This window comes from Salvelinus fontinalis, chromosome 25 (assembly GCF_029448725.1).
Source record: "Salvelinus fontinalis isolate EN_2023a chromosome 25, ASM2944872v1, whole genome shotgun sequence".
Taxonomy (NCBI): Eukaryota; Metazoa; Chordata; class Actinopteri; order Salmoniformes; family Salmonidae; genus Salvelinus; species Salvelinus fontinalis.
In genome coordinates this window covers 36,507,179-36,534,402 of record NC_074689.1, presented here as the reverse complement: position 1 = coordinate 36,534,402, position 27,224 = coordinate 36,507,179, and the positions used below count along the sequence as shown (strand labels likewise).

The 27,224-nt window shown below is 46.4% G+C and overlaps 1 protein-coding gene across 14 annotated transcripts in view; it reads left to right on the top strand.

The window, feature by feature from the left end:
* eya1 (EYA transcriptional coactivator and phosphatase 1) overlaps positions 1-27,224 on the top strand; it is a 159,215-nt gene that overhangs the window by 89,958 nt on the left and 42,033 nt on the right. For 13 of the 14 annotated variants that reach the window (XM_055882169.1, XM_055882161.1, XM_055882167.1 and 10 more), the window contains 5 exons: positions 12,822-12,880; positions 16,896-17,056; positions 18,141-18,255; positions 18,813-18,934; positions 24,812-24,912. In XM_055882169.1, coding sequence (XP_055738144.1) covers positions 12,822-12,880; positions 16,896-17,056; positions 18,141-18,255; positions 18,813-18,934; positions 24,812-24,912 — 558 coding nt within the window. Of the gene's footprint in view, positions 1-12,821; positions 12,881-16,895; positions 17,057-18,140; positions 18,256-18,812; positions 18,935-24,415; positions 24,789-24,811; positions 24,913-27,224 lie in introns of those variants that run through there. The other variant, XM_055882165.1, reaches the window with a different exon arrangement.

Genomic DNA, 27,224 nt, shown 5'->3' with positions numbered 1-27,224 from the left:
TGTCTCTCTCACCCTCACTCTCTTTTCTCTCTCTCTAGCAATCTCTCTCTCACCTTCTCGTCCTCTGTCTGTCTGTCTGTCTGTCTGCCCCCACCCCCCACCCCCCTGTTTGGGGAAGTCTCTTTCTTCTTCTCTGGCCTACAGGAAGACTCAGTCGCTCTCTGCTGATTGCTTCATGACAGACGCCAGAGGAACAAAGAGGCCTCTAATACCTTCCTCCTCTAGAATGAAAATGTTTCAGCAGGACAGGAGAGAGGGGGGGGGTGGGGTGAGGGGGAGGCAGAGAGAGAGAGAACATACAACATTATACAATCCATGGCCACAAAAAACAAGTGTGCTGTTAAAAGTGGGAAAAAAACACACATTTCTTTCTACAGGGTCGTGGGGTGAGACAGTGATGCAGCTTAAGCCCCACCCTCTTCAGCATATATATCAATGAATTGGCGCGGGCACTAGAACAGTCTGCAGCACCCGGCCTCACCCTACTAGAATCTGAAGTCAGATGTCTACTGTTGGCTGATGATCTGGTGCTTCTGTCCCCAACCAAGGAGGGCCTAAAGCAGCACCTAGATCTTCTGCACAGATTCTGTCAGACCTCGGCCCTGACAGTAAATCTCAGTAAGACAAAAATAATGGTGTTCCAAAAAAGGTCCAGTTGCCATGACCACAAATATAAATTCCATCTAGACACCGTTGCCAAAAAGCACATAGAAAACTATACATACCTCGGCCTAAACATCAGCGCACCAGGTAACTTCCCCATAGCTGTGAACGATCTGAGAGACAAGGCAAGAAGGGCATTCTATGCCATCAAAAAAGATACATAAAATTCAACATACCAATTAGGACCTGCCTAGAAATACTTCAATCAGTTATAGAACCCATTGCTCTTTATGGTTGTGAGGTCTGGGGTCCACTCACCAACCAAGAATTCACTAATTTGGACAAACACCAAATTGAGACTCCGCATGCAGAATTCTGCAAAAATATCCTCTGTGTACAAAGTAAAACACCAAATAATGCATGAAGAGCAGAATTAGTCCAATGCCCGCTAATTATCAAAATCCAGAAAAGACCCGTAAATTCTACAACCACCTGAAAGGAAGTGATTCCCAAACCTTCCATAACAAAGCCACCACCTACAGAGAGGTGAACCTGGAGAAGAGTCCCCTAAGCAAGCTGGTCCTGGGGCTCTGTTCACCAACACAAACACACCCCACAGAGCCCTAGGACAACAGCACAATTAGACCCAACCAAATCATGAGAAAACTAAAAGATAATTGCTTGACACATTGGAAAGAATTAACAAAAAAACTGAGCAAACTAGAATGCTATTTGTCCCGAAACAGAGAGTACACAGTGGCAGAATACCTGACCACTGTGACTGACCCAAACTTAAGGAAAGCTTTGACTATGTACAGACTCAGTGAGCATAGCCTTGCTATTGAGAAAGGCCACCGTAGGCAGACCTGGCTCTCAAGAGAAGACAGTCTATGTGCACACTGCCCAAAAAATGAGGTGGAAACTGAGCTGCACTTCCTAACCTCCTGCCCAATGTATGACCATAATAGACACATATTTCCCTCAGATTACACAGATCCACAAAGAATTCGAAAACAAATCCAATTTTGATAAACTCCCATATCTATTGGGTGAAATTCCACAGTGTGCCATCACAGCAGCAAGATTTGTGACCTGTTGCCACAAGAAAAGGTCAACCAGTGAAGAACAAACACCATTGTAAATACAGCCCATATTCATGTTTATTTATTTTCCCTTTTGTACTTTAACTATTTGTACATTGTTACAACACTGTATATAGACATAATATGACATTTGAAATGTCTTTATTCTTTTGGAACTTCTCTGAGTGTAATATCTACTGTTCATTTGTATTGTTTATTTCACTTTTGTTTATTATCTACTTCACTTGCTTTGGAAATGTAAATGTATGTTTCCCATGCCAATCAAGCCCCTTAAATTGAATTGAGAGAGAGCAGGGGGTGTAGTGCAGAATTTGGAATGATAGACAGATGGAAACAGTGATTTGAAAGTTTTCCTCATCCACGTTTTTCTTCCTCTCTTTCTTCACACAGTGACTTCCTCTCTTTCTTCACACAGTGACTTCCTCTCTTTCTTCACACAGTGACTTCCTCTCTTTCTTCACACAGTGACTTCCTCTCTTTCTTCACACAGTGACCTCCTCTCTTTCTTCACACAGTGACTTCCTTTTTTTCTTCACACAGTGACTTCCTTTCTTTCTTCACACAGTGACTTCCTCTCTTTCTTCACACAGTGACTTCCTCTCTTTCTTCACACAGTGACCTCCTCTCTTTCTTCACACAGTGACTTCCTCTCTTTCTTCACACAGTGACTTCCTCTCTTTCTTCAACAGTGACTTACTCTCTTTCTTCACACAGTGACTTCCTCTCTTTCTTCACACAGTGACTTCCTCTCTTTCTTCACACAGTGACTTCCTCTCTTTCTTCACACAGTGACTTCCTCTCTTTCTTCACACAGTGACTTCCTCTCTTTCTTCACACAGTGACTTCCTCTCTTTCTTCACACAGTGACTTCCTCTCTTTCTTCACACAGTGACTTCCTCTCTTTCTTCACACAGTGACTTCCTCTCTTTCTTCACACAGTGACCTCCTCTCTTTCTTCACACAGTGACCTCCTCTCTTTCTTCACACAGTGACCTCCTCTCTTTCTTCACACAGTGACTTCCTCTCTTTCTTCACACAGAAGCTTCCTCTCTTTCTTCACACAGTGGCTTCCTCTCTTTCTTCACACAGTGACCTCCTCTCTTTCTTCACACAGTGACCTCCTCTCTTTCTTCACACAGCGACCTCCTCTCTTTCTTCACACAGTGAATTCCTCTCTTTCTTCACACAGTGAATTCCTCTCTTTCTTCACACAGTGACTTCCTCTCTTCACACAGTAGAATCCTCTCTTTCTTCACACAGAAGCTTCCTCTCTTTCTTCACACATAAGCTTCCTCTCTTTCTTCACACAGAAGCTTCCTCTCTTTCTTCACACATAAGCTTCCTCTCTTTCTTCACACAGAAGCTTCCTCTCTTTCTCCACACAGTAGAATCCTCTCTTTCTTCACACAGAAGCTTCCTCTCTTTCTTCACACAGTAGAATCCTCTCTTTCTTCACACAGAAGCTTCCTCTCTTTCTTCACACAGAAGCTTCCTCTCTTTCTTCACACAGAAGCTTCCTCTCTTTCGTCTTCCACTTTGTTGTTGTTTCTTATTTTCAAAACCCAAGACAAGCACTGCCTTTCAGACAGACAGAGTGAAGAGAGAAAAAAAGTCTGATGAATTTAACAGAAAGACAAAGTGTTTGCATAAGGAGTAATTGCGAGTGGATTGTTGAGGGAGGAGCGGAGGGTCTTGTCTAGGAGGACCATCTGGACTCAGTTAGTGGTGATTGTAGGTTTTGTGAGGAGCTCTGCTTGTCAGCCAGCCAGCCAGCCAGCCAGCCAGTCAGCCAGCCAGCCAGCCAGTCAATCAGCCAGCCAGCCAGCCAGTCAGCCAGTCAGCCAGTCAGCCAGCCAGCCAGTCAATCAGCCAGCCAGTCAGCCAGTCAGCCAGTCAATCAGCCAGCCAGTCAGCCAGCCAGCCAGTCAGCCAGTCAGCCAGTCAGCCAGTCAGCCAGCCAGTCAGCCAGCCAGCCAGTCAATCAGCCAGCCAGCCAGTCAGCCAGCCAGTCAATCAGCCAGCCAGCCAGCCAGCCAGCCAGTCAATCAGCCAGCCAGTCAGCCAGCCAGTCAGTCAGCCAGCCAGCCAGCCAACCAGCCAGCCAGCCAGCCAGTCAGCCAGCCAGCCAGCCAGTCAACCAGCCAGTCAGCCAGCCAGTCAGCCAGCCAGCCAGCCAGTCAATCAGCCAGCCAGCCAACCAGTCAGCCAGCGAGCCAGCCAGTCAGCCAGCCAGCCAACCAGCCAGCCAGTCAGCCAGCCAACCAGCCAGCCAGTCAGCCAGCCAGTCAGCCAACCAGCCAGCCAGCCAGCCAGTCAATCAGCCAGGCAGCCAGTCAGTCAGTCAGCCAACCAGGCAGGCAGCCAGCCAGCCAGCGAGTCAGTCAGCCAGTCACCAACTCACTCACTGCCACACCCACCTTTCCAGCTATCTAACCACCCAGTACTAACCCCTAACCCCTACCCATTACAGTAGCTTCCTAACCTAACCACCCAGTACTAACCCCTACCCATTACAGTAGCTTCCTAACCTAACCACCCAGTACTAACCCCTAACCCCTGACCCCTAACCCCTACCCATTACAGTAGTTTCCTAACCTAACCACCCAGTACTAACCCCTACCCATTACAGTAGCTTCCTAACCTAACCACCCAGTACTAACCCCTAACCCCTACCCATTACAGTAGCTTCCTAACCTAACCACCCAGTACTAACCCCTAACCCCTACCCATTACAGTAGCTTCCTAACCTAACCACCCAGTACTAACCTCTAACCCCCACCCATTACAGTAGTTTCCTAACCTAACCACCCAGTACTAACCCCATACCCTACCCATTACAGTAGCTTCCTAACCTAACCACCCAGTACTAACCCCTACCCATTACAGTAGCTTCCTAACCTAACCACCCAGTACTAACCCCTACCCATTACAGTAGCTTCCTAACCTAACCACCCAGTACTAACCCCTAACCCCTAACCCCTGACCCCTAACCCCTACCCATTACAGTAGCTTCCTAACCTAACCACCCAGTACTAACCCCTAACCCCTACCCATTACAGTAGCTTCCTAACCTAACCACCCAGTACTAACCCCTACCCATTACAGTAGCTTCCTAACCTAACCACCCAGTACTAACCCCTAACCCCTGACCCCTAACCCCTACCCATTACAGTAGCTTCCTAACCTAACCACCCTCACCCCTGGTTGTTCACGAGGCCTTAACGAGTGTCTCCTAATACCGCGGCACCCTATTCCCCTATGCAGTGTAGTAGGTGACCAGGGCCCAGGGCATAGGTGGTCATTTGAGACACGGTCAGTCAGACAGTGTGTTACTGAGAGACAGTAACTAAGACATTACCCATCACTACTACCGTTAGCTCCACGGCAGACTACCAGAGAGGCTGGCCAGGGCTTAGTACCCGGCCCAGCTGGGAACACTAATTGTGGGGCCTCTGGCCTTTCCCTTCCTGGGGGTCCGAGGCCGAGCCAGGCCAGGCAGGGCCCCACTAGTAACACAACTGTTAATTGTGTGTCGTAATAACCCAGTGAATTAAAAGGGCAGAGTGATTCGCCACAGCGGCATATGGGGCCGGGAAAGAGAGAATGCACGCAGGAACATACACACACACACACACACATGCACAGACGCACACACACACACACGCCACATTAGGCTGGTGGTACCTTACACACACACACACACATGCACAGTGGTGGTATACACACACACACACACATGCACAGACGCACACACACACACACACACGCCACATTAAGCTGGTGGTACCTTAATTGGGGAGGACTGGCGCATACTAATAGCTGGAACGGACTTGATGGAATGGTGTCAAACTCAACAAACAAATGGTTTCCGTGGTTTCCATTACTATGAGCCAGTCCTCCACTCAGCAGCCTCCTGTGACACACACACACACACACACACACACACACACACACACACACACACACACACACACGCGCGCGCACACACACACACACACACACACACACGCGCGCGCACACGCGCGCGCACACACACACACACACACACACACACACACACACACACACACACGCATACACTCTCTCTCACACACACACACACACTCTCTCTCACACACACACACACACACACACACACACACACACACACACACACACACACACACACACACACACACACACACACACACACACACACACACACACACACACACACACACACACACACACACACACACACACACACACACACAGGGACCAAAACCCCTTGTTGTGTTTCTCTCTTACTCATGTCTGTTCCTGACTATGCCACATAATCTACTAGATTATTCAGTGAAACTCGCAGTGTGGCCCTGGATGTGACCAGTTAAAACGTGAAAACATGAATTATAGAGAGATCAGATAGCTGTAGGACACTATGAAACATCACCACATGACATTGATCCAGTACCATATGTTCCAACACATATTGTCCCAGACCTGCCTGAAGTCTATCATATTGTCCCAGACCTGTCTGAAGACTATCATATTGTCCCAGACCTGCCTGAACACTATCATATTGTCCCAGACCTGCCTAAACTCTATCATATTGTCCCAGACCTGCCTGAACACTATCATATTGTCCCAGACCTGCCTAAACTCTATCATATTGTCCCAGACCTGCCTGAACACTATCATATTGTCCCAGACCTGCCTGAACACTATCATATTGTCCCAGACCTGCCTGAACACTAGGGGGAGAGGTAGAATGGAGAGGGGGAGAGGTAGAATGGAGAGGGAGAGAGGGAGAATGGAGAGGGGGAGAGGGAGAGGGAGAATGGAGAGGGGGAGAGGGAGAATGGAGAGAGGGAGAGGGGGAATGGAGAGGTGGAGAGGTAGAATGGAGAGGGGGAGAGGGAGAATGGAGAGAGGGAGAATGGAGATGTGGAAAGGGAGAATGGAGAGGGAGAATGGAGAGAGGGGAGAGGGAGAATGGAGAGGGAGAATGGAGAGGGGGAGAGGGAGAATGGAGAGGGGGAGAGGGAGAATGGAGAGGTGGAGAGGGAGAATGGAGAGGGGGAGAGGGAGAATGGAGAGGTGGAGAGGGAGAATGGAGAGGTGGAGAGGTAGAATGGAGAGGTGGAGAGGGAGAATGGAGAGGTGGAGAGGTAGAATGGAGAGGGGGAGAGGGAGAATGGAGAGGGGGAGAGGGAGAATGGAGAGGGGGAGAGGGGGAATGGAGAGGTGGAGAGGTAGAATGGAGAGGGGGAGAGGGAGAATGGAGAGGGGGAGAGGGAGAATGGAGAGGGGGAGAGGGAGGATGGAGAGGGGGAGAGGGAGAATGGAGAGGGGGAGAGGGAGGATGGAGAGGGGGAGAGGGAGGATGGAGAGGGGGAGAGGGAGGATGGAGAGGGGGAGAGGGAGAATGAGGAAGGGGGTGTCAAAGGGTCAAAGTATTTTCCTCTTTGGATGTGAGACTCAGGGAGAGGGCTTGGCTGAGAATGGAGATGGGGTGAGGGGGAGAATAGGGAGTGATAATAGAGAGGGAGAATAGAGAGGGGAATGGAGATGGAGAATAGAGAGGGGAATAGAGATGGAGAATAGAGAGGGGAATAGAGATGGAGAATAGAGAGGGGAATAGAGATGGAGAATAGAGATGGAAAATAGAGAGGGGAATAGAGATGGAGAATAGAGAGGGGAATAGAGAGGGGAATGGAGATGGAGAATAGAGATGGAGAATAGAGAGGGGAATAGAGAGGGGAATAGAGATGGAGAATAGAGAGGGGAATAGAGATGGAGAATAGAGATGGAAAATAGAGAGGGGAATAGAGATGGAGAATAGAGAGGGGAATAGAGAGGGGAATGGAGATGGAGAATAGAGATGGAGAATAGAGAGGGGAATAGAGATGGAGAATAGAGAGGGGAATAGAGAGGGGAATAGAGATGGGGAATAGAGATGGAGAATAGAGATGGAGAATACAGAGGTTTTGGCTGAGTGGCAGCATTAGAGCAGGGGTTGGGGGGTCAAGAATTAAATTCTGTTACTGAACAGCTGTTTTGAGTTTCTCCTCACGTCTTCCTCTCCTCCTCCCTTTCCCCACAAATCCAGGGAGATGAAAAATTTGTTCAGAGGGGAACCAGTAAAATAAAAAAGGTTTACGGTCCACAACCCTTACTGCTGCTCTAGCATTAGGCAGGAATGCAATAACGTCAGCATTTGGCCCCGTTCAGAGGGACTTAAAACAAGGAAGTCCTGTCTGTGTTTGGGTGTCTTAACACACGCCGGAAAGTTAATTAAAAAGTTTCACAAAGCGGGAAAGGATTTTTCGTTCTGTAAAGCCAAAGGAATCTAAGCTCCCTTCTTCCTTAGTTTCAACTTCCTGGTTCAATAGAAACTTCAAATAGGTGAGGACAACCTTTTCACCACGTAGTTACGCAACCAACATTAAACTACTTATCCCCAAGCAGGAATTAAATATTTAAGTGATTTAAGGTACAGATCAGATGTATGGTCTGTTATTCCTCGTGGTGTGTTATTCCTCATGGTGTATTATTCCTCGTGGTCTGGTATTCCTCGTGGTGTGTTATTCCTCGTGGTCTGGTATTCCTCGTGGTTTGTTATTCCTTGTGGTGTGTTATTCCTCGTGGTGTGTTATTCCTCATGGTGTGTTATTCCTCGTGGTGTGTTATTCCTCGTGGTGTGTTATTTCTCATGGTCTGTTATTCCTCGTGGTGTGTTATTCCTCGTGGTCTGTTATTCCTCGTGGTGTGTTATTCCTCGTGGTGTGTTATTCCTTGTGGTGTGTTATTCCTCGTGGTCTGGTATTCCTCGTGGTGTGTTATTCCTCATGGTCTGTTATTCCTTGTGGTGTGTTATTCCTCATGGTCTGTTATTCCTCGTGGTCTGTTATTCCTCGTGGTGTGTTATTCCTCGTGGTGTGTTATTCCTCGTGGTGTGTTATTCCCCGTGGTCTGTTATTCCTTGTGGTGTGTTATTCCTCATGGTCTGTTATTCCTCGTGGTCTGTTATTCCTCGTGGTGTGTTATTCCTCGTGGTATGTTATTCCTCGTGGTCTGTTATTCGTCGTGGTCTGTTATTCATCATGGTCTGTTATTCCTCGTGGTGTGTTATTCCTCGTGGTCTGTTATTCCTCGTGGTGTGTTATTCCTCGTGGTGTGTTATTCCTTGTGGTGTGTTATTCCTCGTGGTCTGGTATTCCTCGTGGTGTGTTATTCCTCATGGTCTGTTATTCCTTGTGGTGTGTTATTCCTCATGGTCTGTTATTCCTCGTGGTCTGTTATTCTTTGTGTTGTGTTATTCCTCGTGGTGTGTTATTCCTCGTGGTGTGTTATTCCCCGTGGTCTGTTATTCCTCGTGGTGTGTTATTCCTCATGGTCTGTTATTCCTCGTGGTCTGTTATTCCTCGTGGTGTGTTATTCCTCGTGGTATGTTATTCCTCGTGGTCTGTTATTCGTCATGGTCTGTTATTCATCATGGTCTGTTATTCCTCGTGGTGTGTTATTCCTCGTGGTCTGTTATTCCTCGTGGTCTGTTATTCCTCGTGGTGTGTTATTCCTCGTGGTGTGTTATTCCTCGTGGTGTGGTATTCCTCGTAGTGTGTTATTCCTCGTGTTGTGTTATTCCTCATGGTGTATTATTCCTCGTGGTGTGTTATTCCTCGTGTTATTCCTCGTGGTGTGTTATTCCTCATGGTGTGTTATTCCTCGTGGTGTGTTATTCCTCATGGTATGTTATTCTCATGGTGTGTTATTCCTCATGGTGTGTTATTCCTCATGGTGTGTTATTCCTCGTGGTGTGTCATTCCTCATGGTGTGTTATTCCTCATGGTGTGTTATTCCTCGTGGTGTGTTATTCCTCATGGTGTGTTATTCCTCATGGTGTCTTGTTCCTCGTGGTGTGTTATATCTCGTGATGTGTTTTTCCTCGTGGTCTGTTATTCCTCGTGATGTGTTATTCCTCATGGTGTGTTATTCTTCATGGTGTGTTATTCCTCATGGTGTGTTATTCCTCGTGGTGTGTTATTTCTCATGGTCTGTTATTCCTCATGGTATGTAATTCCTCATGGTCTGTTATTCCTCATGGTGTGTTATTCCTCGTGGTGTGTTATTCCTTGTGGATTAAAAGGGAAGAAAAACTCTTAAGAGGAATAAAAAAATGTATTTTTATCGTTCTCTTGGAACTGAAGCGTTACATCAATCAAGTTCGTGCTTTGATTTGATTACTTTGTTTTATTTGTTTTACTTTTGCTCATGCCCAGTGGTAACACTTTCTTATAGTCTGTGTCATAACACATTATACGTGCATTAAAAGACCTTATGAAGGACATTATAAAACATTATTATACATAAAAGTATATTTTGTAGGGCAGAAGGCAGTAAGCAGTGAGCCTGCCTTGCTCTGGCCCGTAGAACCAGGACTCCTTCACATTTAGCCCTCTCTGAAGTGGAGGAGAGAGAGGAGAGGAAGAGAGGAGGGGGGGGTAGTGGAACACTCCTATAAATGGAAAACTAATAACAGATTTTCAAAAGAGAGAGAGAGAGAGAGAGATAGAAAGAGAGTTAGAGAGAGAGAGAGAAAGAGCGAGAGAGAGAGAGACAGAGAGCAAGAGAGAGAGAAAGAGAGAGAGAGAGAAAGAGAGAGAGAGAGAGAGAGAGAGAGAGAGAGAGAGAGAGAAAGAGAGAGAGAGAGAAAGAGAGAGAGAAAGAGAGAGAGAGAGAAAGAGAGGTAGATAGAGAGAGAGTTAGAAAGAAAGGGAGAGAGAGAGAGAGTTAGAAAGAGAGTGTTGGAGTAGGCGAGAGAGCGGGAGAGAGAGAGTTCTTGGCTGTGCAGTGCTCTGACCCTAGCCCCGGGGCTGTGCTGGTGTGTGGCGCAGCAGTAATCAGAGGTCATCATTTCATTGGCGGTTAGCATCAGGTTCAATTTTTCTAGTAGGTTGCATTTAGCAGAACGTCTGGATTGTGTTACTGAGGAGCGGCTGAATCAGAGAGAGCTGCATAATCCCTCTCCAAGACCAGTCAGAACACACACACAGACACAGACGCATGCACATACACACACACAGACGCATGCACACACACACACAGACGCATGCACATACACACACACAGACACAGACGCATGCACATACACACACACAGACGCATGCACGGACACACACACAGACGCATGCACGGACACACACACACACAGATGCATGCACAGACACACACAGACGCATGCACAGACACACACAGATGCATGCACAGACACACACAGATGCATGCACACACACACACACACACAGATGCATGCACAGACACACACAGATGCATGCACACACACACACACACACACACACAGATGCATGCACAGACACACACAGATGCATGCACACTCACACACACACACACAGATGCATGCACAGACACACACAGATGCATGCACACACACACACACACACACAGATGCATGCACACACACACACACACACACACACATGCATGCACAGACACACACAGATGCATGCACAGACACACACAGATGCATGCACACACACACACACACACAGATGCATGCACAGACACACACAGATGCATGCACAGACACACACAGACGCATGCACAGACACACACAGATGCATGCACAGACACAGACGCATGCACGGACACACACAGACACATGTACATACACACACACAGACGCATGCACAGACACACACACACAGACACACACGGACAGACACAAATGTGCCGACAGACACACGCTGTCCATTAACATCATGGATGTCTTTAGTCTCCCTACATTTCTCTTCTTCTCTCCCCTCCTCTTCTCTCCCCTCTCTCCTCCCCCCTCCTCTTCTCTCCTCTCCTCTCCCCTCCTCTTGTCTCCCTCCTCTTCTCTCCTCTTCTCTCCCCCCTCTTCTCTCCCCTCTCTCCTCTCCCCTCCCCTTCTCTCCCCTCCTCTTCTCTCCCCTCCTCTTGTCTCCCTCCTCTTCTCTCCCCTCCTCTTCTCTCCCTCCTCTTCTCTCCTCTTCTCTCCCTCCTCTTCTCTCCTCTCCTCTTCTCTCCCTCCTCTTCTCTCCTCTCCTCTTCTCTCCCTCCTCTTCTCTCCCCTCCTCTTCTCTCCCCTCCTCTTCTCTCCCCTCCTCTTCTCTCCCCTCCTCTTCTCTCCCCTCCTCTTCTCTCCCTCCTCTTCTCTCCCCTCCTCTTGTCTCCCCTCCTCTTCTCCCCTCCTCTTCTCTCCCCTCCTCTTGTCTCCCTCCTCTTCTCTCCTCTTCTCTCCCTCCTCTTCTCTCCCCTCCTCTTCTCTCCCCTCCTCGTCTCTCCTCTTGTCTCCCCTCCTCTCCTCTCCTCTCCCCTCCTCTTCTCTCCCCTCCTCTTCTCTCCCCTCCTCTTCTCTCCCTCCTCTTCTCTCCCCTCCTCTTCTCTCCCCTCCTCGTCTCTCTTCTTGTCTCCCCTCCTCGTCTCTCTTCTTGTCTCCCCTCCTCTCCTCTCCTCTCCCCTCCTCTTCTCTCCTCTTCTCTCCCCTCCTCTTCTCTCCCCTCCTCTTCTCTCCCCTCTTCTTCTCTCCCCTCCTCTTCTCTCCCCTCCTCTTCTCTCCCCTCCTCTTCTCTCCCCTCCTCTTCTCTCCCCTCTCTCTTCTCTCCCCTCTCTCCCCTCCTCTTGTCTCCCCTCTTCTTCTCTCCCTTCTTCTCCCCTACATCCCATCCCATCTCTAGGTCCCGAGAGAGAGAGAGAGAGAGAGAGAGAGAGAGAGAGAGAGAGAGAGAGAGAGAGAGAGAGAGAGAGAGAGAGAGAGAGAGAGAGGGTGGGAGGAGAGAGAGAGATGGAGAGAGAGAGAGATGGAGAGAGGAGAGAGAGAGAGAGATGGAGAGAGGAGAGAGAAAGAGGCAGATGGAGAGAGATTTCAATTAGAATGAGTTCCTCAGTAAATGAAAACTTGTCATGTGTTTTAAAACATAACTTGAGAGAAAATGCTATTTTGCTCTCTCAAAATTATAAGGTCAAATGTGTACTTTGAACTGCTTTGAAGTTAAGGATGTGGATTATTTTGTTGTGTTATTAATGTATTATTAATGTGTTATTGTGTTATTATGCATCTATATTTACTCAACGTCTCTCCTCTCTGTGTTTTAGGAGTGTGACCAGGTTCACATCGATGACGTCTCATCTGATGACAACGGTCAGGATCTGAGGTAGCTACAGTTCTAAACCAATCACAATGTTCTAAACTACAGGTCTAAACCAATCACAATGTTCTAAACTACAGGTCTAAACCAATCACAATGTTCTAAACTACAGGTCTAAACCAATCACAATGTTCTAAACTACAGTTCTAAACCAATCACAATGTTCTAAACTACAGTTCTAAACCAATCACAATGTTCTAAACTACAGGTCTAAACCAATCACAATGTTCTAAACTACAGTTCTAAACCAATCACAATGTTCTAAACTACAGTTCTAAACCAATCACAATGTTCTAAACTACAGTTCTAAACCAATCACAATGTTCTAAACTACAGTTCTAAACCAATCACAATGTTCTAAACTACAGTTCTAAACCAATCCCAATGTTCTAAACTACAGTTCTAAACCAATCACAATGTTCTAAACTACAGTTCTAAACCAATCCCAATGTTCTAAACTACAGTTCTAAACCAATCACAATGTTCTAAACTACAGGTCTAAACCAATCACAATGTTCTAAACTACAGTTCTAAACCAATCACAATGTTCTAAACTACAGTTCTAAACCAATCACAATGTTCTAAACTACAGTTCTAAACCAATCACAATGTTCTAAACTACAGTTCTAAACCAATCACAATGTTCTAAACTACAGGTCTAAACCAATCACAATGTTCTAAACTACAGTTCTAAACCAATCCCAATGTTCTAAACTACAGTTCTAAACCAATCACAATGTTCTAAACTACAGTTCTAAACCAATCACAATGTTCTAAACTACAGTTCTAAACCAATCACAATGTTCTAAACTACAGTTCTAAACCAATCCCAATGTTCTAAACTACAGTTCTAAACCAATCACAATGTTCTAAACTACAGTTCTAAACCAATCACAATGTTCTAAACTACAGTTCTAAACCAATCACAATGTTCTAAACTACAGTTCTAAACCAATCACAATGTTCTAAACTACAGTTCTAAACCAATCACAATGTTCTAAACTACAGTTCTAAACCAATCACAATGTTCTAAACTACAGTTCTAAACCAATCACAATGTTCTAAACTACAGTTCTAAACCAATCACAATGTTCTAAACTACAGTTCTAAACCAATCACAATGTTCTAAACTACAGTTCTAAACCAATCACAATGTTCTAAACTACAGTTCTAAACCAATCACAATGTTCTAAACTACAGTTCTAAACCAATCACAATGTTCTAAACTACAGTTCTAAACCAATCACAATGTTCTAAACTACAGTTCTAAACCAATCACAATGTTCTAAACTACAGTTCTAAACCAATCACAATGTTCTAAACTACAGTTCTAAACCAATCACAATGTTCTAAACTACAGTTCTAAACCAATCACAATGTTCTAAACTACAGTTCTAAACCAATCACAATGTTCTAAACTACAGTTCTAAACCAATCACAATGTTCTAAACTACAGTTCTAAACCAATCACAATGTTCTAAACTACAGTTCTAAACCAATCACAATGTTCTAAACTACAGTTCTAAACCAATCACAATGTTCTAAACTACAGTTCTAAACCAATCACAATGTTCTAAACTACAGTTCTAAACCAATCACAATGTTCTAAACTACAGTTCTAAACCAATCACAATGTTCTAAACTACAGTTCTAAACCAATCACAATGTTCTAAACTACAGTTCTAAACCAATCCCAATGTTCTAAACTACAGTTCTAAACCAATCACAATGTTCTAAACTACAGTTCTAAACCAATCACAATGTTCTAAACTACAGTTCTAAACCAATCACAATGTTCTAAACTACAGTTCTAAACCAATCACAATGTTCTAAACTACAGTTCTAAACCAATCACAATGTTCTAAACTACAGTTCTAAACCAATCACAATGTTCTAAACTACAGTTCTAAACCAATCACAATGTTCTAAACTACAGTTCTAAACCAATCACAATGTTCTAAACTACAGTTCTAAACCAATCACAATGTTCTAAACTACAGTTCTAAACCAATCCAATGTTCTAAACTACAGTTCTAAACCAATCACAATGTTCTAAACTACAGTTCTAAACCAATCACAATGTTCTAAACTACAGTTCTAAACCAATCACAATGTTCTAAACTACAGTTCTAAACCAATCACAATGTTCTAAACTACAGTTCTAAACCAATCACAATGTTCTAAACTACAGTTCTAAACCAATCACAATGTTCTAAACTACAGTTCTAAACCAATCACAATGTTCTAAACTACAGTTCTAAACCAATCACAATGTTCTAAACTACAGTTCTAAACCAATCACAATGTTCTAAACTACAGTTCTAAACCAATCACAATGTTCTAAACTACAGTTCTAAACCAATCACAATGTTCTAAACTACAGTTCTAAACCAATCACAATGTTCTAAACTACAGTTCTAAACCAATCACAATGTTCTAAACTACAGTTCTAAACCAATCACAATGTTCTAAACTACAGTTCTAAACCAATCACAATGTTCTAAACTACAGTTCTAAACCAATCACAATGTTCTAAACTACAGTTCTAAACCAATCACAATGTTCTAAACTACAGTTCTAAACCAATCACAATGTTCTAAACTACAGTTCTAAACCAATCACAATGTTCTAAACTACAGTTCTAAACCAATCACAATGTTCTAAACTACAGTTCTAAACCAATCACAATGTTCTAAACTACAGTTCTAAACCAATCACAATGTTCTAAACTACAGTTCTAAACCAATCACAATGTTCTAAACTACAGTTCTAAACCAATCCCAATGTTCTAAACTACAGTTCTAAACCAATCACAATGTTCTAAACTACAGTTCTAAACCAATCACAATGTTCTAAACTACAGTTCTAAACCATCACAATGTTCTAAACTACAGTTCTAAACCAATCACAATGTTCTAAACTACAGTTCTAAACCAATCACAATGTTCTAAACTACAGTTCTAAACCAATCACAATGTTCTAAACTACAGTTCTAAACCAATCACAATGTTCTAAACTACAGTTCTAAACCAATCACAATGTTCTAAACTACAGTTCTAAACCAATCACAATGTTCTAAACTACAGTTCTAAACCAATCACAATGTTCTAAACTACAGTTCTAAACCAATCACAATGTTCTAAACTACAGTTCTAAACCAATCACAATGTTCTAAACTACAGTTCTAAACCAATCACAATGTTCTAAACTACAGTTCTAAACCAATCACAATGTTCTAAACTACAGTTCTAAACCAATCACAATGTTCTAAACTACAGTTCTAAACCAATCACAATGTTCTAAACTACAGTTCTAAACCAATCACAATGTTCTAAACTACAGTTCTAAACCAATCACAATGTTCTAAACTACAGTTCTAAACCAATCACAATGTTCTAAACTACAGTTCTAAACCAATCACAATGTTCTAAACTACAGTTCTAAACCAATCACAATGTTCTAAACTACAGTTCTAAACCAATCACAATGTTCTAAACTATAGTTCTAAACCAATCACAATGTTCTAAACTACAGTTCTAAACCAATCACAATGTTCTAAACTATAGTTCTAAACCAATCACAATGTTCTAAACTACAGTTCTAAACCAATCACTATGTTCTAAACTACAGTTCTAAACCAATCACAATGTTCTAAACTACAGTTCTAAACCAATCACAATGTTCTAAACTACAGTTCTAAACCAATCACAATGTTCTAAACTACAGTTCTAAACCAATCACAATGTTCTAAACTACAGGTCTAAACCAATCACAATGTTCTAAACTACAGTTCTAAACCAATCACAATGTTCTAAACTACAGTTCTAAACCAATCACAATGATCTGTTCCTGGGACCTCCCTGTTTATCCTAGTGCCAGCAGTGGTGCAGTTTGAGCTAATAGATGTCATAATTCTCTCTCTCTTTCTCCCTCTCTATCTCTCTCTTACTTTCTCTTTCTTTCTTTCCCTCCTCCCCCCATCTCTCTCTCCCCCTGTCTCTTGCTCTCTTTGCCGATGCAGTACGTATAACTTTGGTTCAGATGGGTTTCACGCGGCAGCGACCAGTGCCAACCTGTGCCTGGCCACGGGCGTGAGAGGAGGGGTGGACTGGATGAGAAAACTGGCCTTCCGCTACAGACGAGTAAAAGAAATCTACACCACCTACAAGAATAACGTTGGAGGTGATCCCCAATAACACACTGCTCTGCCTCTCTCTGAACACACACACACCCCCTCTGCCTCTCTCTGAACACACACACACCCCCTCTGCCTCTCTCTGAACACACACACACCCCTCTGCCTCTCTCTGAACACACACACACCCCTCTGCCTCTCTCTGAACACACACACACACCCCCTCTGCCTCTCTCTGAACACACACACACCGCTCTGCCTCGCTCTGAACACACACACACTGCTCTGCCTCGCTCTGAACACACACACACTGCTCTGCCTCGCTCTGAACACACACACACTGCTCTGCCTCGCTCTGAACACACACACACACACCCCCTCTGCCTCTCTCTGAACACACACACACACCCCCTCTGCCTCTCTCTGAACACACACACACACCCCCTCTGCCTCTCTCTGAACACACACACACACCCCCTCTGCCTTGCTGAGACTCAGAACACTGCTGGCAGAGAAGAGGGTGCAGACAGTGGAGCTGTTTTCCTGTCTGCCTGCCTGCCTGTCTGTCTGCCTGCCTGCCTGTCTGCCTGCCTGCCTGCCTGCGTGCCTGTCTGCCTGCCTGCCTGCCCGCCTGCCTGCCTGCCTGTCTGCCTGCCCGCCTGCCTGCCTGTCTGCCTGCGTGCCTGTCTGCCTGCCTGTCTGCCTGCCTGCCTGTCTGTCTGCCCGCCTGCCTGCCTGTCTGTCTGTCTGCCTGCGTGCTTGTCTGTCTGCCCGTCTGCCTGCCTGTCTGTCTGTCTGCCTGCCTGTCTGCCTGCGTGTCTGCCTGCCTGCCTGTCTGCCTGCCTGTCTGCCCGGCTGCCTGCCTGCCTGCCCGGCTGCCTGCCTGCCTGTCTGTCTGCGTGTCTGCCTGCCTGCCTGTCTGCCTGCCTGCCTGCCCGGCTACCTGCCTGTCTGCCCGGCTGCCTGCCTGCCTGTCTGTCTGCCTGCGTGCCTGTCTGCCTGCCCGGCTGCCTGCCTGCCCCTGTGCATGTTTAAAAGCACGGCCGGTCAGGGTAGATGTTCTAAAACTTTGAAGGTATTTAGAGGCGGCTCCAACCTAAACATTGTTTCTTGGTGTGTCTCCTGTCTCAGGTCTGCTGGGCCCAGCCAAACGAGAAGCCTGGTTACAATTGAGAGCAGAAGTTGAAGCGTTGACCGACTCCTGGTTAACACTGGCACTGAAAGCACTCACATTAATCCACTCAAGGTAGGACTCCCACCCAGCAGCATGTGGTGGAAATAAGACAACTGTATATTCACCAACAATAGAAAACATAAGGATTGTTTTAGCAGCATTCCAAATGATACCCGAGTCTCTACATAGTGCACTCCTTTTGACCAGGAGGCCCTACTGTATGTAGGGAATAGGGTGCCATTTGAGACACAGACTTTAGTGTTGGTGGTATAGGCTTCATCTGTCCCTTTAGAAAGATAGCATGGTAAAACCCTTAAAAAAATAGTTCACCTCCAATCCATCTGTCCGACTGCTGTTCCTGTGTTGATGTTGTCCTCCCGCGCAGTTCTGGAGACGGATTGGTGTCATCATCTCCCTCTCTTCTCTTAATCATCCTCCTCTCATCCTCTTCTCATCTCTCTTTTCTCATCCTTTTCTCATCTCTCTTTTCTCATCTCTCTCTCTTCTCGTCCTCCTCTCATCTCTCTCTTCTCATCCTCCTCTCATCTCTCTCTTTTCGTCCTCCTCTCATCTCTCTCTCTTCTCATCCTCCTCTCATCCTTCTCTTCTCGTCCTCCTCTGTGTTGCAGGTCAAACTGTGTGAATATCCTGGTGACCACCACACAGCTCATACCTGCCCTGGCTAAAGTCCTGCTGTACGGACTGGGGATAGTGTTTCCTATTGACAATATTTATAGTGCTACCAAAATAGGTAAATAAGTTATCCTCTCTGTTTTCAATGTCTACCTGTATGTTTGTCTCTCTATTGCCCTGTTTGTATTGACCTTTTGTCTGTCTGTCTGTCGGTCGGTCCGGTCCGGTCCGGTCCGGTCCTGTAGTGGGTTACAGGACCCATCAGAATGCTCATCCTAATGAATATGTGTGTCTACATGGCGTGTGATTGGTCCGTGACGTTGAGGGGGCCGGGGGATTGGTCTGTGCTGTAGAGGTGGCCGGACGCTGGAGAGAGTTGATGTCTTTCTCTGAAGGAAGAAGTTTAATCAAACAGAATTATTTTCCTGTTGCAGGGCCTCTTTCTCTCTCTCTCTCTCTCTCTCTCTCTCTCTCTCTCTCTCTCTCTCTCTCTGTCTCTCTCTCTCTCTCTCTCTCTCTCTCTCTCTCAGGCATATGAAACCACTTCATCGCATTTGTCATTCCACATCCAACGCACTCCTTCCTCCCTCCTTTCCCTCCATCCTTCCTCCCACATTCCTCCCTTCTTCCTCTCTCCTCCCTCCTTCCTCCCTCCTTTTCCTCCATCCTTCCTCCATCCTTCCTCCCACATTCCTCCCTTCTTCCTCTCTCCTCCCTCCTTTTCCTCCCTCCTTTTTCTCCCTCCTTCCTGCCTCTTTCAGTGTTTCAAATGCAAAATAAACATGAACTTTTACTTCATCCCTGCTCTCTTAGGAAAAAGGGTTCCAAAAGGGTTCTTCGGCTGTCTCCGTAGGATAACCCTTTTTGGTTCCACATAGAACCGTTTTGGGTTCAATGTAGAACCCTTTGTGGAAACGGTCCTACATGGAACCCAAAAGGGTTCTATCCGGAACCAAAAAGGGTTCTTCAAAGGGTTCTCCTATAGGGACAGCTGAAGAACCCTTTTAGGTTCTACATTAAAAAAAGGAGCGAAGAGTGTGCACCATTTACAGACAGAGACTCAGTCAGTCGGCCATTCAGCCATCCAGTCAGCCAGTCAGTCAGCCATCCAGTCAGCCAACCAGTCAGTCAGCCAACCAGTCAGCCAACCAGTCAGCCAACCAGTCAATCAACCAGTCAGTCAATCAGCCAACCAGTCAACCAACCAGTCAATCAACCAGTCAGTCAATCAGCCAACCAGTCAGCCAACCAGTCAATCAGCCAACCAGTCAGCTAGTCAGTCAGCCATCCAGTCAGCAAATCAGCCAGTCAGCCAACCAGTCAGTCAGCCAACCAGTCAGCCAACCAGTCAGTCAGCCAACCAGTCAGTCAGCCAGCCAACCAGTCAATCAGCCAACCAGTCAACCAACCAGTCAGCCAACCAGTCAATCAGCCAACCAGTCAACCAATCAGTCAGCCAACCAGTCAATCAGCCAACCAGTCAGCCAACCAACCAGTCAGCCAACCAGTCAACCAACCAACCAGTCAGCCAACCAACAAGTCAGCCAACCAACCAGTCAGCCAACCAACCAGTCAGCCAACCAGTCAATCAGCCAACCAGTCAGCCAACCAGTCAATCAGCCAACCAGTCAGCCAACCAACCAGTCAACCAACCAGTCAGCCAACCAACCAGTCAGCCAACCAGTCAGCCAATCAGCCAGTCAGCTAACCAGTCAGCCAACCAGTCAGCCAACCAGTCAGTCAGCCAACCAGTCAACCAACCAGTCAGCCAACCAGTCAATCAACCAGTCAGTCAATCAGCCAACCAGTCAACCAACCAGTCAGCCAACCAGTCAGTCAACCAACCAGTCAGCCAATCATCCAGTCAGTCAGCCAACCAGTCAACCAACCAGTCAGCCAACCAGTCAGCCAGTCAACCAACCAGTCAGCCAATCAGCCAACCAGTCAACCAACCAGTCAGCCAACCAGTCAATCAGCCAACCAGTCAACCAACCAGTCAGCCAACCAGTCAATCAGCCAACCAGTCAACCAAGCAGTCAATCAGCCAACCAGTCAGCCAACCAGTCAGCCAACCAACCAGTCAGCCAACCAGTCAGCCAACCAGTCAGCCAGTCAGCCAGTCAGCTAACCAGTCAGTCAGCCAACCAGTCAACCAACCAGTCAACCAACCAGTCAGCCAACCAGTCAGTCAATCAGCCAACCAGTCAGTCAACCAGTCAGTCAACCAACCAGTCAGCCAATCATCCAGTCAGTCAGCCAACCAGTCAACCAAACAGTCAACCAACCAGTCAGCCAGTCAACCAACCAGTCAGCTAACCAGTCAATCAGCCAACCAGTCAACCAACCAGTCAGCCAACCAGTCGGCCAATCAGTCAACTAATCAGTCAGTCAGCCAACCAGTCAGCCAACCAGTCAGCCAGTTGGCCAGCCTGCAATCAGTCAGTCAGCCAACCTGTCAATCAGCCAACAAACCAGTCAGCCAACAAGTCAGTCAGCCAACCAACAAGTCAGCCAACCAGTCAGTTAAACAACAAACCAGTCAGCCAGTCAACCAACCAGTGAGCCAACCAGTCAGCCAACCAGTCAACCATCCAGTCAACCAACCAGTCAGCCAACCAGTCAGCCAACCAGTCAGCCAGCCAGCCAGTCAATCAGCCAACCAGTCAGACAACCAGTCAATCAGCCAACAAACAAGTCAGCCAGTCAACCAGTCAGCCAACCAGTCAGTCAGCCAACCAGTCAGTCAGCCAACCAGTCAACCAACCAGTCAGCCAACCAGTCAATCAGCCAACCAGTCAACCAACCAGTCAGCCAACCAGTCAGCCAATCATCCAACCAGTCAGTCGGCCAAACAGTCAACCAACCAGTCAGCCAACCAGTCAGCAAATCAGCCAACCAGTCAACCAACCAGTCAATCAGCCAACCAGTCAATCAACCAGTCAGCCAACCAGTAAATCAGCCAACCAGTCAGCCAACCAACCAGTCAACCAACCAGTCAGCCAATCATCCAGTCAGTCAGCCAACCAGTCAACCAAACAGTCAACCAACCAGTCAGCCAGTCAACCAACTAGTCAGCTAACCAGTCAATCAGCCAACCAGTCAACCAACCAGTCAGCCAACCAGTCGGCCAATCAGTCAACTAATCAGTCAGTCAGCCAACCAGTCAGCCAACCAGTCAGCCAGTTGGCCAGCCTGCAATCAGTCAGTCAGCCAACCTGTCAATCAGCCAACAAACCAGTCAGCCAACAAGTCAGTCAGCCAACCAACAAGTCAGCCAACCAGTCAGTTAAACAACAAACCAGTCAGCCAGTCAACCAACTAGTGAGCCAACCAGTCAACCAACCAGTCAACCATCCAGTCAACCAACCAGTCAGCCAACCAGTCAGCCAACCAGTCAGCCAGCCAGCCAGTCAATCAGCCAACCAGTCAGACAACCAGTCAATCAGCCAACAAACAAGTCAGCCAGTCAACCAGTCAGCCAACCAGTCAGTCAGCCAACCAGTCAGTCAGCCAACCAGTCAACCAACCAGTCAGCCAACCAGTCAATCAGCCAACCAGTCAACCAACCAGTCAGCCAATCATCCAACCAGTCAGTCGGCCAAACAGTCAACCAACCAGTCAGCCAACCAGTCAGCAAATCAGCCAACCAGTCAACCAACCAGTCAATCAGCCAACCAGTCAATCAACCAGTCAGCCAACCAGTAAATCAGCCAACCAGTCAGCCAACCAACCAGTCAACCAACCAGTCAGCCAACCAGTCAATCAGCCAACCAGTCAATCAGCCAACCAGTCAGCCAACCCGTCAACCAACCAGTCAGTCAACCAGTCAGCCAACCAGTCAGTCAGCCAACCAGTCAGCCAATCATCCAGTCAGCCAACCAGTCAGCCAACCAGTCAACCAACCAGTCAATCAGCCAACCAGTCAATCAGCCAACCAGTCAGCCAGTCAACCAACCAGTCAATCAGCCAACAAACCAGTCAGCCAGTCGGTCAGTCAGCCAACCAACCAGCCAATCAGTCAGCCAGTCGGTCAGTCAGCCAACCGGTCAGTCAGCCAACCAGTCAGCCAGCCGGTCAGTCAGCCAACCAGTCAGCCAACCAGTCAGTCAGCCAGTCAGTCAGCCAGTCAGTCAGTCAGCTAACCAACCGGGCAGCCAGTCAGTCAGCCAGTCAGCCAACCAACCGGTCAGCCAGTCGGTCAGTCAGCCAGTCAGCTAACCAGCCGGGCAGCCAGTCAGTCAGCCAACCGATCAGCCAGCCAGTCGGTCAGTCAGCCAGTCAGCCAACCAACCGGTCAGTCAGTCAGCCAACCAGTCAGTCAGTCAGTCAGCCAACCGGTCATCCAGCCAGCCAGTCGGTCAGTCAGCCAGTCAGCCAACCAACCGGTCAGCCAGTCAGCCAGTCGGTCAGTCAGCCAGTCAGCTAACCAGCCGGGCAGACAGTCAGTGGTTGTGTCTGTAGAGTATGTATAGATGAACGGAACGTGAAGCTGGCTCCTTTACTCTGGACACACCCTGTAGCATGTGATGCTGATTTAGCTTGTTAGATGCCATTTGTCCAGTGTTTTGGGTGGGTGGGGGGGGTGGGGTGGGGGGGGGGGCGGGAAACGAAACACTTTAATGCGTCTCACATTGTCTTTATCTTCAGAGTTGATCGTATCAAATCCCCTGGCTGGGACTCTACTGTTTACACTGAGTCGTATTATGGAGAAGCATCATGTGTTTTTAAAAGGGAGCCTCGAGGCGGTTACGCTCAAACACAGTGTTGTTTCTACATACTTCTGTACCGTATACGATTCTCCATTGCTCTGTTTCGGTGTGTAGGGCCCTGTTCCCTAAATAGTACTCTACTTTTTACCATAGCCCCTATGGGTAGTGCACAATATAGGAGATATAGTGCCATTTTGGGAATTATCTGTGGTCTTCCTGTGGCTGTGTGTTCATCTAAGGTCCCATGTATTAAACCCGGGGATGGACCTTCAAGATCTTGGGGCCCTGGCCAGCCCGGGGTGATAGACCACGATTCAGGTCCAAAATCTGTGCCGTGCGATGTCTAAAAAAATGACACAATTGAACTGGTCTGGCGGGTTGGTTTGGCATGGTGTCTACTAGCGCAGTGTGAAAAGTAACTAGCCGGGGCTTCATTTATATCTGTTAGCCCAACCTGTCTGTCTGACTCAATGACTGTCTGTCTCTATAAGGAAGGAGAGCTGTTTTAAGAGGGTAATTCAGAGGTTCAACCTGTCTGTCTGTCTCTCTAACCTGTCTATCTGTCACTCTAACCGGTGTCTGTCTCTCTAACCTGTCTATCTGTCTCTAACCTGTGTGTCTGTCTCTCTAACCTGTGTCTGTCTCTCTAACCTGTCTATCTGTCACTCTAACCTGTGTTTGTCTCTCTAACCTGTCTATCTGTCTCTAACCTGTGTGTCTGTCTCTCTAACCTGTCTATCTGTCACTCTAACCTGTGTCTGTCTCTCTAACCTGTCTATCTGTCACTCTAACCTGTGTCTGTCTCTCTAACCTGTCTATCTGTCACTCTAACCTGTGTGTCTGTCTCTCTAACCTGTCTATCTGTCTCTAACCTATGTGTCTGTCCGCAGGGAAGGAGAGCTGTTTTGAGAGAGTAATTCAGAGATTCAACCTGTCTGTCTGTCTCTCTAACCTGTCTATCTGTCTCTAACCTGTGTGTCTGTCCGCAGGGAAGGAGAGCTGTTTTGAGAGAGTAATTCAGCGATTCAACCTGTCTGTCTGTCTCTCTAACCTGTCTATCTGTCTCTAACCTGTGTGTCTGTCCGCAGGGAAGGAGAGCTGTTTTGAGAGAGTAATTCAGAGATTCAACCTGTCTGTCTGTCTCTCTAACCTGTCTATCTGTCTCTAACCTGTGTGTCTGTCCGCAGGGAAGGAGAGCTGTTTTGAGAGAGTAATTCAGCGATTCAACCTGTCTGTCTGTCCCTCTAACCTGTCTATCTGTCTCTAACCTGTGTGTCTGTCCGCAGGGAAGGAGAGCTGTTTTGAGAGAGTAATTCAGAGATTCGGGAGGAAAGTTGTTTACGTTGTCGTGGGAGACGGAGTGGAAGAGGAGCAAGGCTCAAAAAAGGTAAGACAGGGAGAGAGCGTAGAAATATAAAGTCTAGAATAGATGCAGTATGCATCGGTATTAGGGTCAACCCCATTTTAAACTCATCAATTCATGAATTGAATTGAAATTCAATGCGTTTAAATCGATGAGTCTTAGGGAGGCCATGAATGTATTTAGAAAACACTTAAAGTACCCTGGACATACATCCCATTCTTTCTCACTAAAGGAGCAGGAACATAACACACCCTTTTTACTTTACCTTCACCCGTTTGTCATCTTACTTGGCTGTTGAACAACAGGAGAAATCAGCTCCACTCCTCCTCCATCCCTCATTCTCAGGTTCACAGAGAGAGAGAGAGAGAGAGAGAGAGAGAGAGCAGGGGAAGAGAGATATAGGGAGAGAGAGAAAGAGCAAGGGAAAAGAGATAGATGGAGAGAGAAAGTAGAGGGAGAGAAATAGAGAGCGTGTAAGGGTGAGAACAATATTCTTTACCCGTGGCCCTAAGCAGCGTAACGCTAGAGAGATCCTTTCAGGTTTACAGGAGAGCGGAAATAGAACGTGCATTCACACGGCTTAAACCTTTGTTGATGAGATTAGGATATTTACTGCAACGACAAACCTGTTAGAGAGAACAAGAAAGGCTGCTGGGTGAAAAGCTTTTGATGCACTTCACAACGCAGCTAGATCACAATACTCAATCATGAGGCATCAAAGCCAAAGGAACTGAAAAATATTAAGAAATGCCTTTGATGGAAGGAAAGTAGTATAGAAACCTACCAAAGAAACAATTAGGCAACAACAAATTCAATCCCTTTTAGACAACTTCCTGGACAAAATGTTTCACTGTAATAGTGAAGGTGTAAACTTGGCAGTAGAAAACCTAAACAGTATATTTGACCTTTCAGCTTCCTTATCAAATCTAAAAATGTCAAACAGAAAACCCAAGGAAATTAACAACAATGAAAAATGGTTTGATGAAGAATGCAAAAATCTAAGAAAGAAAGGGAGAAACCTGAGTCTACGCCCTCTGCATTATCCTCTGCATTATCATTAACAGCAGACTCGTACATTTCCTCAGTGAAAACAATGTGCTGAGCAAATGTCATATTGACTTTTTACCAAATTACCGTACGACAGACCACGTATTCACCCTGCACACCCTAATTGACAAACAAACAAACCAAAACATAGCAAAGTCTTCTCATGCTTTGTTGATTTAAAAAAAAAGCTTCTGTCTCAATTTGGCATAAGGATCTGCTATACAAATTGATGGAAAGTGGTGTTGGGGGAGAAACATATGACTATAAGCCATAAAGATGAAGAGAGTCGCACACTCTATATTTAAACTCCCAGTAATTTATTGGGTATCTCACCAATGCTTCGGCATCACTGTGCCTTCTTCAAATCCATGTACACAAACAACAAGAGTGCGGTTAAAAGTGGCAAAAAACACACAGATCTCTTTCCACAGGGCCGTGGGGTGAGACAGGGATGCAGGTTAAACCCCACCCTCTTCAGCATATATATCAACGAATTGGCAAGGGCACTAGAACAGTCTGCAGCACCCGGCCTCACCGTGCTAGAATCTGAAGTAAAATGTCTACTGTTTGCTGATGATCTGGTGCTTCTGTCACCAACCAAGGAGGGCCTAAAGCAGCACCTAGATCTTCTGCACAGATTCTGTCAGACCTCGGCCCTGACAGTAAATCTCAGTAAGACAAAAATAATGGTTTTCCAAAAAGGTCCAGTTGCCAGGCCCTAGAGCACACAGAAAACTATACATACCTCGGCCTAAACGTCAGCGCCACAGGTAACTTCCACAAAGCTGTTAACGATCTGAGAGACAACAAGAATCAATCAATTAATCAAATGTATTTATATAGCCCTTCTAACATCAGCTGATGTCACAAAGTGCTGTACAGAAACCCAGCCTAAAACCCCAAACAGCAAGCAATGCAGGTGTAGAATCACGCTGGCTAGGAAAAACTCCCTAGAAAGGCCAAAACCTAGGAAGAAACCTAGAGAGGAACCAGGCTCTGAGGGGTGGCCAGTCTTCTTCTGGCTGTGCCGGGTGGAGATTATAACAGAACATGGCCAAGATGTTTAAATGTTCATAGATGACCAGCAGGGTCAAATAATAATAATGGTGGTTGTAGAGGGTGCAACAGGTCAGCACCTCAGGAGTAAATGTCAGTTGGCTTTTCATAGCCGATCATTGAGAGTATCTCTACCGCTCCTGCTGTCTCTAGAGAGTTGAAAACAGCAGGTCTGGGACAGGTAGCACGTCCGGTGAACAGGTCAGGGTTCCATAGCCGCAGGCAGAACAGTT